At 41.0% G+C, this 13,708-nt stretch overlaps 1 protein-coding gene across 4 annotated transcripts in view; it reads right to left on the minus strand.

Moving 5' to 3' along the window:
* Positions 1–474: 474 nt before the first annotated feature.
* Positions 475–13,708, minus strand: part of dpf3 (double PHD fingers 3) — a 35,214-nt gene continuing 21,980 nt past the window's right edge. The window contains exons 6-12 of one of the 4 annotated variants that reach the window (XM_053613741.1): positions 13,630–13,702; positions 12,228–12,269; positions 8,713–8,853; positions 8,503–8,631; positions 2,034–2,146; positions 1,845–1,926; positions 475–1,686 (exon numbers count right to left, since the gene is read on the minus strand). In XM_053613741.1, the coding sequence (XP_053469716.1) occupies positions 1,610–1,686; positions 1,845–1,926; positions 2,034–2,146; positions 8,503–8,631; positions 8,713–8,853; positions 12,228–12,269; positions 13,630–13,702 (657 nt within the window). In that variant the 3' untranslated portion in view covers positions 475–1,609. The remainder of the gene's footprint in view (positions 1,687–1,844; positions 1,927–2,033; positions 2,147–8,502; positions 8,632–8,712; positions 8,854–12,227; positions 12,270–13,629; positions 13,703–13,708) is intronic. The other 3 variants (XM_053613740.1, XM_053613743.1, XM_053613742.1) reach the window with 3 other exon arrangements.

Genomic DNA, 13,708 nt, shown 5'->3' on the forward strand with positions numbered 1-13,708 from the left:
TATACACACACATTAAAAACACACGTTTTTTTTCCCGTCGATTTTCTTTTTGCCTCAGGTCCAAAATCCAAATCTCAGCTGTTAAGAATTTGCGACTGTTTTACAGAAATTAAAGGGGCAGTTTGTAATATTTCTAGAGACGCACCGATGTATCGGCCAATAATCGCCATCGGCCGACGAGGACAATTTTTCACGTTATGGGCCGATAGTTTAAAAACGTCCGATGATCAGGGCCGATTATATCCTGTCAATCAGAAGAGGGCGGGAAAACACATGGATTTTGGACCACACTGCAGTGTGTGATCTGTGTAATCTCTGCACTGATGATATTTTACACCGGACGCTGCAGCAGTGAAGCGGGAGTTTCGGCGGCGAGTCTAAATCATTTTTTCCCCCGCGCTGCTCGAGCTGAATTAAAGCACCGGTACACTGCTGAAAGATTTGAATGAAGTTGAGAGGAATGAAAATTATATATATATATATATATATATTGCACAGAAACATATATGTAGAGTAGTATATTTCATATCCAGTTAATGTTAATATATAAAAAGTGGATATTATATATGAGCAGTGTGATGTCAGTGATGGAGTAGAAGTGCTTGTGTTAGTGGAGAGTGAATGTGAGACTAACAGGAGGGTTTTTACAATTCAGTCGACGTTAATATGAATGAATAACATTCAATAAGTTCATAATCTTACTTTAATCTTCAGAATTGAGTTCATGTGTTCATGTTAATTAGAGTAATGTGTTGTGTGCTGATGAGACCAGTTACTGTCAAACAACTCATTGAAATGGAGAGAATAAAGCTTTTATTTGCATTTCTTTCAGAATTCTTTTAAATTAATTATTATTCATTTATAAGAAGGTATAAAAGGCAGAACGATCGGTATCGGTATCGGTATCGGCCGATATCGCTCTGAATAATCGCTTATGGGTATCGGCTGAGAAATTTAGTATCGGTGCGTCTCTAAATATTTCCGCTGCCTTTAAAACCGATTTGCAATAAATCACCGGTTGCTTTCGAAATGAAAACGAAAAGAGAAAAAAGGGCGGGGCTGAGCCGCTCCGCTTCCCCTCGGGTTTAAATATACACAGAAGCCCGAAACGAAGACATGAGCCGAATCCACGCTATTGTGAACCACGGTTTGTCTGAAGCACCTTTTAAAATGATAGGATTATTACAGTTCTAGGAACAAAGTCTAAAAATGACTTTAAAAATACGAAAGTGATCGACAAACACCAGAAACAGGCCGGCTTTTGGTCGGAAAGGTTTACACCAATCATTTATCATACGTATTAAAATCGAGTGCGTTCAAATACAGACTTGTATGACTTGTATTTGGAAAAGAAAATAAAAAATCTGCATCTCGTTAGTTTGACATCATTGACCATCCGATCTACGACGATTCTGGAACAAAGTCCTTGTCTAACCTGGCGTGTTTCGGTCTGATCTTCCGAAAAAGATATTTGGTGCTGCGAGGTAGATTTCCGCGTGGAGCGTGCGTGACTTCGTGCGGCGTGGACGAGACGAGACGAGACGGACGGACGTCGTGCAGGTCGGCGCTGCGGTCCGCTCTTACGGAAGAAGAACACGGAGCGTTTCTTTTACAGTGTTTTTGCTTCTCCAAAAGCAGACGCCTTGTCCTTTAGTAAGTCCAAGCAAAGATGGCAGCTCCAGCTTCCTGTAAACATTTACAGCATGGATGCGATGAGCGTGCGTGAGACGTAACGACACGTATAAAGGGTCGATCGAGGTCTGGTTGTTTGTTTAATAAGGCACAAATTAGACGCTATGTATCGTCTACGTTGTGAGTGTGTGCACGTGCGTTGTGAGTTTCACCTTCAGGCGGCTGAGTCATGGGAGGTTTGAGGCAGTACATGTGGTATCCCCGATCGCAGTCGTCACAGAACAGGAGCTGATCCTGACACACAGAGTTACAGCTGTTACGGGACACACACTCGCTCCGGGTTTGAAGAACACACCAGCGTGATGAATGAACAGAACGTCATGAGTGTTACGAGCTCTTACGTCGTTCTCTGAGGTGCCACACAGGCTGCACGATTTGCACTCGATGCACTGCCACTGGTACGTCCTCACCGCCTGCATCATGTTCTCTGTGAACTGAAGGCAAGTCGGGTGGCCTGGACAGAGGACAGAGAGAGGACAGATTACATGCCTAACAGCGCGAGCTTTCACGCCGTTAAAGGAGCAGTTTGTCAGTTGAGAGCTCCCCCTGCTGTCTGTGAGGCAAACTGCACCGACAGTAAAAACACCACTCCCAATTCCAATGAGCACAAACACACACGAGGAATAAAACACTGTGTGTTATGCTGTTAGTGTTCCCACCTTCAAGTTGATTCCTTTCCTAGAACAGCACACCCAAAAGTGTTTTATTCCTCTTTACATCACAGCAGTTTGCCAATGCTTAACACGTTTATTTATTTAAAGTGCACGTTTTGAAACGTGCCTAATTTTATTTTAAAGCTCTCATACAATAGATTTACACGCATCCGAGGTCAAAAAAACATCATTTAAACTAACTGCAGCGTTACCTATTGCCCACAGTGTCACAAACGACTCGTCAAATGATCCGTCCTAAAGGATTCGTTCGAAAATCCTCCTTTCAGAGAGCATACTCTGCTCTGATCGGTCAGACGTCCCAGTCTTTCGTGATTGGTCTACCGCTGTCAGCGAGCAGGCGATGAAGACCAGAGGCGGGGCTTTTTGTTACACACCTACGTAGGTTAGTACAGGAAGTAAAGTCTGGAATCACTAACGAGTCGATTCAGCTGTTCGGAATCGATTCCTTCTTTTGGGAGTCGATAACTCCGTTTGTCGTGCGCTTCGATCGTTGAAACTTTTCAGATGTTTTTACATCCGCAAACATCTACGTATGTAACGCACTACATGAAAGGTCATATCTGAAAAACCGTAATAGGTGCACTTTAAAGCAGTACATGCCAGACTTTTTTTTTTTATCCATTTACAGTTATATTTAATGTTGTGGAACGTCCACGCCCCTTCTCTCGCTCTCTTTGAAGCTGAAGTTAATAATTCAATCATTGACACAATGAAGTCTTCTATAAAGAGATGTTTACGCAACATTTAAGGAAGGAGTCTCCAGTGTCGGCGCTTTGTGACCATCGGAAGTAAAGCTGCTGATGTTTCCACCGAGTTAAGGAGACATGGCGGAGCTTCTTTTGTTAACCTCACTTGGTCAAGATATTTCACCTCACGCGCTACGACGTCAGCGGTCACACCGGTTCGAATACGATTCCACACGGACAGTGTCGCTAAGCCTTTACAAACGCTTATGTCAGTTTATAAGAACTGTCGTGACACGCTACAATGATTCAGCACGGAAACCGTCGCTCCACTCGGATTTATGTCAGCTGGAGATTAAAACCGAAGAACTCAGTCCTTACGACACGGTCTGCCTGTTGGATTAAACCGTTATAAATGCTTATACAGGGTAATAACGACTGACATGAAATTCTAATATAATTCAAGCTGGAATGTGCTTAACGCTACATTATATCAACGGATATCCGTAACCGGACTGGAGTTTACATCAACTGCACAGCAACATTAAAGAATCTTTCAAATAAGTGATATGGGTTGTAATAAGCCTTTATGAATGTTTATGCAGGTTAATGACAGTTGCCAGGATATTAAAACATACTTCAGCCCAGAAAGCGTCAAAAAGTTTATAAGGGTTTCCGGGCTTTACATTAACTCGGGTTTACTACAATTAAGCATCAAAACAGAAGGAGGCAGTCTTTAAGACAACTTGTAATAAGTCTTTATAAATGTTTATGTGGGTTACTGCCAGTTGTTATAATATGTTATAATATAATTCAGCTCAGGAAGTGCCGTAGCGCTGCTTTATGCTGACGTAAACCCGTCACTCAGCTCAGGTTTATGCCAAGCGGACATCAAAACTGAAGAAGGCAGACTTTACGAGAATTTATGCCTGTTGGATTAAAGCTTTATAAACGTTTATGTAGGTCGATGACAGCTGTCACGGCGTTCTAATATAAATCCACTGTCATAATACAGGCTTATTTCTGTGGAACTCTACCACTTGACGTGCGCATCAGAATCCGAGAAGGCGAGTCTTTATGACCACTGATGCCTGTTGGAATAAGCCTTTATAAATGTTTATGTAGGTTTATGACGGTTGCCATAATAAAATACGCAGATCATTAGGCGCCATAACACAAGCTGATGTCGATGTAAAATCTCGAATCAGTTTTAAGTCAACTGGGTATCGAGATCAAAAGGGAAGTCTTTTAGGACAATTCCTGCCTGCTGGAAGAAGTCTTTATAGACGTTTATGTAGGTTAATGACCTAGTCGTGATGCCGTTATAATACCACGGAGTGCAGACAGTGCCTTAACGTTACCTTATGCCGACAAAGTATACAAAATCACTCTGCTCAGGTTTATGCCAAAATGGACATCACGACCGACGTATTCAATCTGTTGGGCTAAGTGTTTATAAAGGCTTACGTAGGTTAACGACCGTCGTCGTGACGATATAATATAATTCAGCCCAAAAAGTGGCCTAATGCTGCTTTATGTTGAGGAAAATCTGTCACGTGACTCAAAATCGAAGATTTACAAACGCAAATGATGCCTTTCGGAATAAGCGTCTATAAATGTTTACGTCCGTTGAAGCGCGTGGTTATTAAGGGTTTATGAACAGTACGTGTTATGTAGCAGTATGAACGCCGCCATGAAGTAAAAAAGCAACTATAAATTGATGTTTTGCATTTATGTCCAGGGAATGCCACTCATCCTTTCTGTATTTTCCTGTCGGGAGCAGACATTAGAGAGACGAGGGTGTTGGGGGGGGGGGATTTTGTGGTTCTGATTGGCTCTTACCTCTCAGCTTGGTGTTTTTCTTCCAGAACGTTCTCACAGCTCAGAACAGATCTTCTCGATCTCATTCGGGTCCAGTTTTGGTGATAATCTTCTCTTCAGAACAGCTGGTCTACACTCATGAATATTTTTTTTATGTCTCTCACACGTTTAGAAGTCTACAATACTTTATTTCATCGCGAAAAATTGAGAATATCGCTGACGAGAGTCTTCTTTGCCTCCCAGGGTACACTTCTTCAACGGCAAAGCCGTACAATCATCGTTCTGTAGAAAGCATCTCTCGGCGCTCGCGAATCCGGTATCCGGGAACGCACAGCGAAAAGGGAAGCGAACATTTCTCATCCTGGTGTTGTGCTTGTTTCTTTTGTCTATCTGCATCGCGAAAGCCCACCGTCGCCGTCCGATCGCAGCCTGTCCAGCTCGTCCTCCTCGAAGCCATGAAATGTAGACGCCTCGCTTTCGGAAGTGTCTGCGAAAATGTCCCAAAGTCCACCCGGCCTCGTCTCGCCCCGGCGTCCGGCTGACACGGACGACGGACATATCGGCGCCGCGGCAGAAACACAACACAAGCATCAGCCAGGCTTCAAAAACGCTTCTCAGACTGAACAGTTAAACACATGCAGCCTGGGGCATAACGCCGAAAGCTACAATAACGCTCAGTTCTGGTCATTCTTATAGTCTGAGTAACTGTTTTTTATTATTATTATTATTATTATTATTATTATTATTATTTTTCTTTTACGTCCATGAGCAGAAAAATAGTTTGGGAATGAGTGACACATCCACAGGACATTAGAAAGACAAAGCGTTTAAAAAAAAGCTGTCAAATATGAGAAAGAAAATGGACATGGAGGTAAAGTGACGGCGCCCTAAACCAATCACAACACACATAAACAATGTATGATTTCTAAAAAAAAAAAAAAATCCTCTATATCATCGTGTTATTTTTTTTTTGGAGTTCCTTCCAACAGTGGATTTTAGAACCACAGAAACATTTCCAGCCTAAACACAACGAGAGGCTCTCAACACACGCGGAGAACGAACGCTCGCACATCCAAACAAGCGCAGGACGCCAAAATCTGTCATCTGTCATCGATGCTTAACAACCTAAATAACATCCCTGTGAATTAACCGGCACATTCTCGCTTTCCGTACAATCGATACTTCCATAATATATTGTTGTCGATACGTAATTCTAAGCTAACTCAATCATGAAATCGAATCCTGGATCGTGATTGGTCAGAAGGTTGTTGATTAGTTTTCTATCGTAGCAGCTCAGAGAGTCGCGCAGCTGCGAGTCCCAGGTTTATATTAATGCGCTCGTTCTAAACGTTATCGTTTCTATAGCGACGGCCCGTTCACAGGGACTTGTAGCTCAGTGGTTAAGATGTCGGGCTTCTGCTCGGAAGGTCGTGAGTTCGCGTCCCAGTCCCATTACTGTAAGCTGCCACTGCTGGGCCCCTGAGCGAGGCCCTCAACCACTCAGCTGTATAAATGAGATAAATGTAAGTCGCTCGGGATAAGGGCGTCTACCAAATGCCGTAAATGTAATCGTTGTTAGGGTGAGTTCTTCTTCTCCTAAGTAGACGTTTATGGAAGGAGTCTCCAGTGTCAGTGGGGAAGCTCGAAGTTCTCCGACATTTTCAGGACAGTTCAGAGTTGATGCTGTGTGGTTTCTCAGTAACATGACATGATGACGATGGAGCGACTGTTTGTAGCGGCTACGCATTTAATAAATAATCAAATCTGTCGGCGTTGGCAGATTGCTGTGGTATAAGAGGAATGGAACAGTCCAGGTTTAGCTGAAAAACACTCTGGAATACTCTAGAACAGACGTTTGTAACTAAAGCCCCCCCAAGCCTCCCCTATCATGTGGCACGCCCCCCCTCCATACTGGAGGAGACCAGGTATGATGATTATCTATTCTATATAAAATCTATCTATATATAACCTAATCTATAATCTGTTTTGATAGATAGATAGATATAGCTTTTGATAGATAGATAGATAGATAGATAGATAGGTATAGCTTTTGATAGATAGATAGATAGATAGATAGATAGGTATAGCTTTTGATAGATAGATAGATAGATAGATAGGTATAGCTTTTGATAGATAGATAGAGCTTTTGATAGATAGATAGATAAATAGATAGATAGAGCTTTTGATAGATAGATAGATAGATAGATAGATAGATAGATATAGCTTTTGATAGATAGATAGATAGATAGATATAGCTTTTGATAGATAGATAGATAGATAGATAGATAGATAGATAGAGCTTTTGATAGATAGATAGATAGATAGATAGAGCTTTTGATAGATAGATAGATAGATAGATAGATAGATAGAGCTTTTGATAGATAGATAGATAGATAGATAGAGCTTTTGATAGATAGATAGATAGATAGATAGATAGATAGAGCTTTTGATAGATAGATAGATAGATAAGATAGATAGATAGATAGAGCTTTTGATAGATAGACGGATAGATAGATAGATAGATAGATAGATAGATAGAGCTTTTGATAGATAGATAGATAGATAGATAGATAGATAGAGCTTTTGATAGATAGATAGAGCTTTTGATAGATAGATAGATAGATAGATAGATAGATAGATAAGATAGATAGATAGATAGAGCTTTTGATAGATAGATAGATAGATAGATAGATAGATAGATTTTTTTGCTTTTGTGTTTTTGCACTTTTTTAAAAATTCCTTTTCATAACTTTTATGACTTGTATAACAGTATAAAACGGACAGGTCTGGAACACGAATGATCTTTTGGATTGATAAGGAAAGGCTAATCTTGAACACTGATCTTGTTTCTGACCGCTAGAACTACTTTGAACTAGAGAAGTAGGTTGTAATAACGTGGACTATTTCACATGTAAAACCTGCTGCAGTCCATTCGTCTTGCGTTCTAAAAACATCCGCATACGAATTACGCAAATTAGGACGAAGGCCGCGTCTCGTTAGCCATGACATTGTTGAATCAGTCAGTGGGACACCTGCGCTTGCTTCTTTTTACGTTCACGTCTATGTCGGCTGCCGTGTGATCACCGGGATGTGCTGCTCCGCCTCTCGGCCTCCCAGTGACACTGACAGCGAGATAAAAGGCAGCTAAGCTCCGCCTCTCCCCAACAAAAAGAAAATACAGAGAGAGAGGGAACGCGGGGTTTTTCATTCGTACACATTCTATTCGAAAAGCACTAAAATACACCGAGAACCCAAACGATGCCCTGTCTGTGTTTATTTCTTTGAAAACAATTTGCACCCCCCTTCTGATCTCTCTGCCCCCCTCCACAACCCCCCCCCCCCCCGTGTTGAGAACCACTGTTCTAGAAGGTAAAACATGATGATGATCAAGCTTTAATGAGAATCCAAACCTCAACCAACTATGAAAATATGATTTGATGGTACATGTGCATGCAAAGGTGAATATAATGGAATATTCCACACACAGTGTGTTCAAATGAATGACGCTTAAGAGGTATTTCAATTGATTAAGAAGGACCTTATACGTAAAATGTTATTGCGATACATTGCTCGATGTAGTATCGTAACTGTATCACAGCAACGAATGCTTCCAAAACGCTGGTCAAACTCACCGGAGCGTCCGCAGTCCGAACACGACACCAGATCCTCGGCTTGGCCCGTCTTCCTGTTAGAGCCCGAGTCCCCGAGACAGAAGTCGCAGTAGTCGTTAGCGATGACCGCGCCGTCAGATCCCTTCTGCACTACAGGATCCGAACCAGCAAAAATTCAGTTCACAATCAGACAGGACATAGTCACACTCACGATGCTAGCGGTTAACTTACGCTTGTGGTTTTGAGTCTTGTTTTCCGGTGGTGATTGAGGGATCTCGGGTTCTCTCTCCTCCTCGCCTTCCTCCTCAGCCAGGTGTGTGTGCGTGTAGTGGTAGCTCAGACCGGGCCGGTTCTTATAACGCTTACCACAAACTACAACGCAGTGAGTCATAAAGTCAACATGACGTCAAACACCGATCTGCAAATAGTGCAACGCTAAACTCGGGTTTTTGCTGGGATGCTAAAGTGCTAGGAGGAAGCGGACTGGGTGTTTCAGGTGAACTACAGAGAACATACACAGGAGCTATATCAAGATTACGATGATCTTTGCAAATTAATAGCACAAAACATGCAAAAAAAAACTTGACTTGTACACTCTGACTGGTCGAGACGGACTGACTTAACTGATGAAGTTAGACATTAAAATTTAGCCAGAGATGTGCAGTAGTACAGTATCTTTTTTAGTAACTGTGTAATAAAACTGACATACCACTGCCTAGTCATAAGACTGACATAACGCTGTCTAGTCATAAGACTGACATAACGCTGTCTAGTCATGAGACTGACATAACGCTGTCTAGTCATGAGACTGATATAACGCTGTCTAGTCATGAGACTGACATAACGCTGTCTAGTCATGAGACTGATATAACGCTGTCTAGTCATGAGACTGACATAACGCTGTCTAGTCATGAGACTGACATAACGCTGTCTAGTCATGAGACTGATATAACGCTGTCTAGTCATGAGACTGACATAACGCTGTCTAGTCATAAGAATGACATAACGCTGTCTAGTCATGAGACTGATATAACGCTGTCTAGTCATGAGACTGACATAACGCTGTCTAGTCATGAGACTGATATAACGCTGTCTAGTCATGAGACTGACATAACGCTGTCTAGTCATAAGAATGACATAACGCTGTCTAGTCATGAGACTGATATAACGCTGTCTAGTCATGAGACTGACATAACGCTGTCTAGTCATGAGACTGACATAACGCTGTCTAGTCATGAGACTGACATAACGCTGTCTAGTCATTAGACTGACGTAACGCTGTCTAATCATGAGACTGACATAACGCTGTCTAATCACGAGACTGACGTAACGCTGTCTAGTCATTAAACTGACGTAACGCTGTCTAGTCATAAGACTGACGTAACGCTGTCTAGTCATTAGACTGACGTAACGCTGTCTAGTCATAAGACTGACATAACGCTGTCTAGTCATAAGACTGATATAACGCTGTCTAGTCATAAGAATGACATAACGCTGTCTAGTCATAAGAATGATATAACGCTGTCTAGTCATGAGACTGACATAACGCTGTCTAGTCATGAGACTGACATAACGCTGTCTAGTCATGAGACTGACATAACGCTGTCTAGTCATTAGACTGACGTAACGCTGTCTAATCATGAGACTGACATAACGCTGTCTAATCACGAGACTGACGTAACGCTGTCTAGTCATTAAACTGACGTAACGCTGTCTAGTCATAAGACTGACGTAACGCTGTCTAGTCATTAAACTGACGTAACGCTGTCTAGTCATAAGACTGACATAACGCTGTCTAGTCATAAGACTGATATAACGCTGTCTAGTCATAAGAATGACATAACGCTGTCTAGTCATAAGAATGACATAACGCTGTCTAGTCATAAGACTGATATAACGCTGTCTAGTCATAAGACTGACATAACGCTGTCTAGTCATAAGACTGAGATAACGTTGTCTAGTCATAAGACTGACATAACGCTGTCTAGTCATAAGACTGACATAACGCTGTCTAGTCATAAGAATGACATAACGCTGTCTAGTCATAAGACTGATATAACGCTGTCTAGTCATAAGACTGAGATAACGTTGTCTAGTCATAAGAATGACATAACGCTGCCTAGTCATAAGAATGACATAACGCTGTCTAGTCATAAGACTGATATAACGCTGTCTAGTCATAAGAATGACATAACGCTGTCTAGTCATAAGACTGATATAACGCTGTCTAGTCATAAGAATGACATAATGCTGTCTAGTCATAAGACTGATATAACACTGTCTAGTCATAAGACTGACATAGCGCTGTCTAGTCATAAGAATGACATAATGCTGTCTAGTCATAAGACTGATATAACGCTGTCTAGTCATAAGAATGACATAATGCTGTCTAGTCATAAGAATGAAATAAAGCTGTCTAGTCATAAGACTGATATAACGATGTCTAGTCATAAGAATGACATAACGCTGCCTAGTCATAAGAATGACATAACGCTGTCTAGTCATAAGACTGATATAACGCTGTCTAGTCATAAGAATGACATAATGCTGTCTAGTCATAAGACTGATATAACACTGTCTAGTCATAAGACTGACATAGCGCTGTCTAGTCATAAGAATGACATAATGCTGTCTAGTCATAAGACTGATATAACGCTGTCTAGTCATAAGACTGACATAATGCTGTCTAGTCATAAGACTGAAGTAACGCTGTCTAGTCATAAGAATGACATAATGCTGTCTAGTCATAAGAATGAAATAAAGCTGTCTAGTCATAAGACTGATATAACGATGTCTAGTCATAAGAATGACATAACGCTGTCTAGTCATAAGAATGAAGTAACGCTGTCTAGTCATAAGACTGATATAACGATGTCTAGTCATAAGAATGAAATAAAGCTGTCTAGTCATAAGACTGATATAACGATGTCTAGTCATAAGAATGACATAACACTGTCGAGTCATAAGACTGACGTAACACTTCCTAGTCACCAGTGAACCAGTAGCCACAATCACTAGTAAGCTAGCTAACATTAGGCTAACTTGTACAGTAATTGCGTAATTAAAACCAGTCCACAGGTCTCACATTAGTCTAGCCAGGGTTGCCAGGAAACCAGCTAACATTAGGCTAATAATTGTAAATAAATCAGGTAGACAGCTTTGCTAAATATTATGTAATTAAAAGCAAGATAGCCAACTTTAGGCTAACGTATGTTTGTGTAACCAAGTAACCAAGCTCAGTAGCAGGCTGGCTAACAAACACGAACTGGATAGAGAGAGATATTGGTATTTTCAGTCGGGTAAATATTCGGATTATTAGCTTGAATTCAGTAGGAAGTGGCGGTTTCGTCTGCTACATCATGCTAAGCTCTCTCTAAAGTCCTAGAAACACAAACCACAATCATACAAAATGGAAAGCAGAATGTTAGACAGCATGGAAAAGCAAAACCAGTTCATGCGTGTTAGCACCGTTACATTCACAGATAGATCGCGGTAGCAGATTAGCTTATATTTAATAAAGCTATTAGCATAGAGGAAGCAGCACTCTTAGCCATGCACGCTAGATTTTAGAAAGCAGCTAAACTAAGGATAAACACATGGTGCGAGAATGTGTTAGAGAGAGGTTAGGTGCAGCCGGTTTATTAAACCCCGAGGTAATTCTGTACACGGCTAAAGCCCCGTCATGCCTTGTCATTTGCGTCGTCTAAAAATCCAAGCAAGTAGAAGATATGGTCATGGCCGTATACCTGAGTCAGCCGTTTTTGAGTTATGCTTTTGTTTGTATCTGTCTGGAATAGGGAAGAAACAAAGCAAAAGGAGGGACAGAAAAATAAAAAAAACAGTTTCATTCAAAGATGTGTCTGGATTTATTTTTATTTTTTTTGTCAGGTAGACACATGCTCTCAAGGATAACATCCATGCTGAAATGAGAAGAAAAAAAAACAGCCCGAAGCATCAAACACGTCGAAGTCATAGCGTTCAGGATGCAGTGGACATGAAACAGGGTTTTAATATGAAACTCGAAACATCTAAACACCTTTATTCTCATTAAAAATACCAGCATCTGCGAATGTTTGTAAATATGCAAATCGGAAACGTGAATATGCAAATTTCAGACGTAGTCCAAACTAAATCGACTTCCAAACACAAACGGCTAGCTGGCTAACCAAACGCTGGGTCTCTAACTCGCCGAGACAACATTCTTCAGCTAGCTTAGCACACCAGAAATGTTCCCGGTACCTCAGCAGACGTGATCGCTCGACAGAGTTAGAGCTAATGACATCACTACCCAAGGTCATACGTAGCTCCGCCCCCAATCAATTTTATACAGGAGTACTGTGAAAGTCTAGGTTTAAATAGTACTTCTTTTTTATATATATATATAATCATGTTGTTGTTATTTTATTAATAATCATGCGAATTTAACCCAAACAACAAAATCTGCATGATCATAATCAGTCATTAACTTGCAGTTAATACAAAAAATCGATTTCTGAGTTCAGGGAAAAATAAAAACAAAACAATACAGGAAAGTACTATATGTATAAATAAAACATAATTGTGTCAAAAAGTTTGCACACCCCTTGCAGAATCTGCTCAATCTTAACACTGTTAACAAAATAAGACGAATCATTAAAATCCCATGTTGTTGTTTATTTAGTTCTGTCCTGAGTAATTTATTTCACATAACAGATGTTTACATATCGTCCACAAGAAAAGATAACAGCTGAATTGATAAAAATTACCCCGTTCAAAAGTTTACACACCCTGGATGATCAGCGACTGTGTTTTTATGTTTTGTGATATTTCTTCATGAGTCCCTGGTTCGTCCTGAGCAGTTAAACCGTCCGCTGTTCTTCAGAAAAATCCTCCAGGTCCTGCACATTCTTTACTTTTCCAGCATCTTCTGCATATTGACCACTTTCACTTTCACACGACTATTACAAAAGGTGCAAACATTCACTGATGCTCCAGAAGGCAACACGATACATTAAGAGCCGGGGGGTGTAAACTTTTGAACAGGATGATCAGTGTAAATTGTTATTATTTTGTTTAAAGATCTTTTTTTTTTATTTTAGTGCCGCCCTTCAGATGCTAAATAAGATAGTTACGTGTCTCTCAGAAGACAAAATAATGATCAGCTCTTACTGTCACACACGTAGGGTTTGTCCTGATCATCCCCCGTCAGCGACTCCGTCTTCTTACGGCTCGAACCTCGACCCTGAAC

This window comes from Ictalurus furcatus, chromosome 25, assembly GCF_023375685.1.
Source record: "Ictalurus furcatus strain D&B chromosome 25, Billie_1.0, whole genome shotgun sequence".
Lineage (NCBI taxonomy): Eukaryota > Metazoa > Chordata > Actinopteri > Siluriformes > Ictaluridae > Ictalurus > Ictalurus furcatus.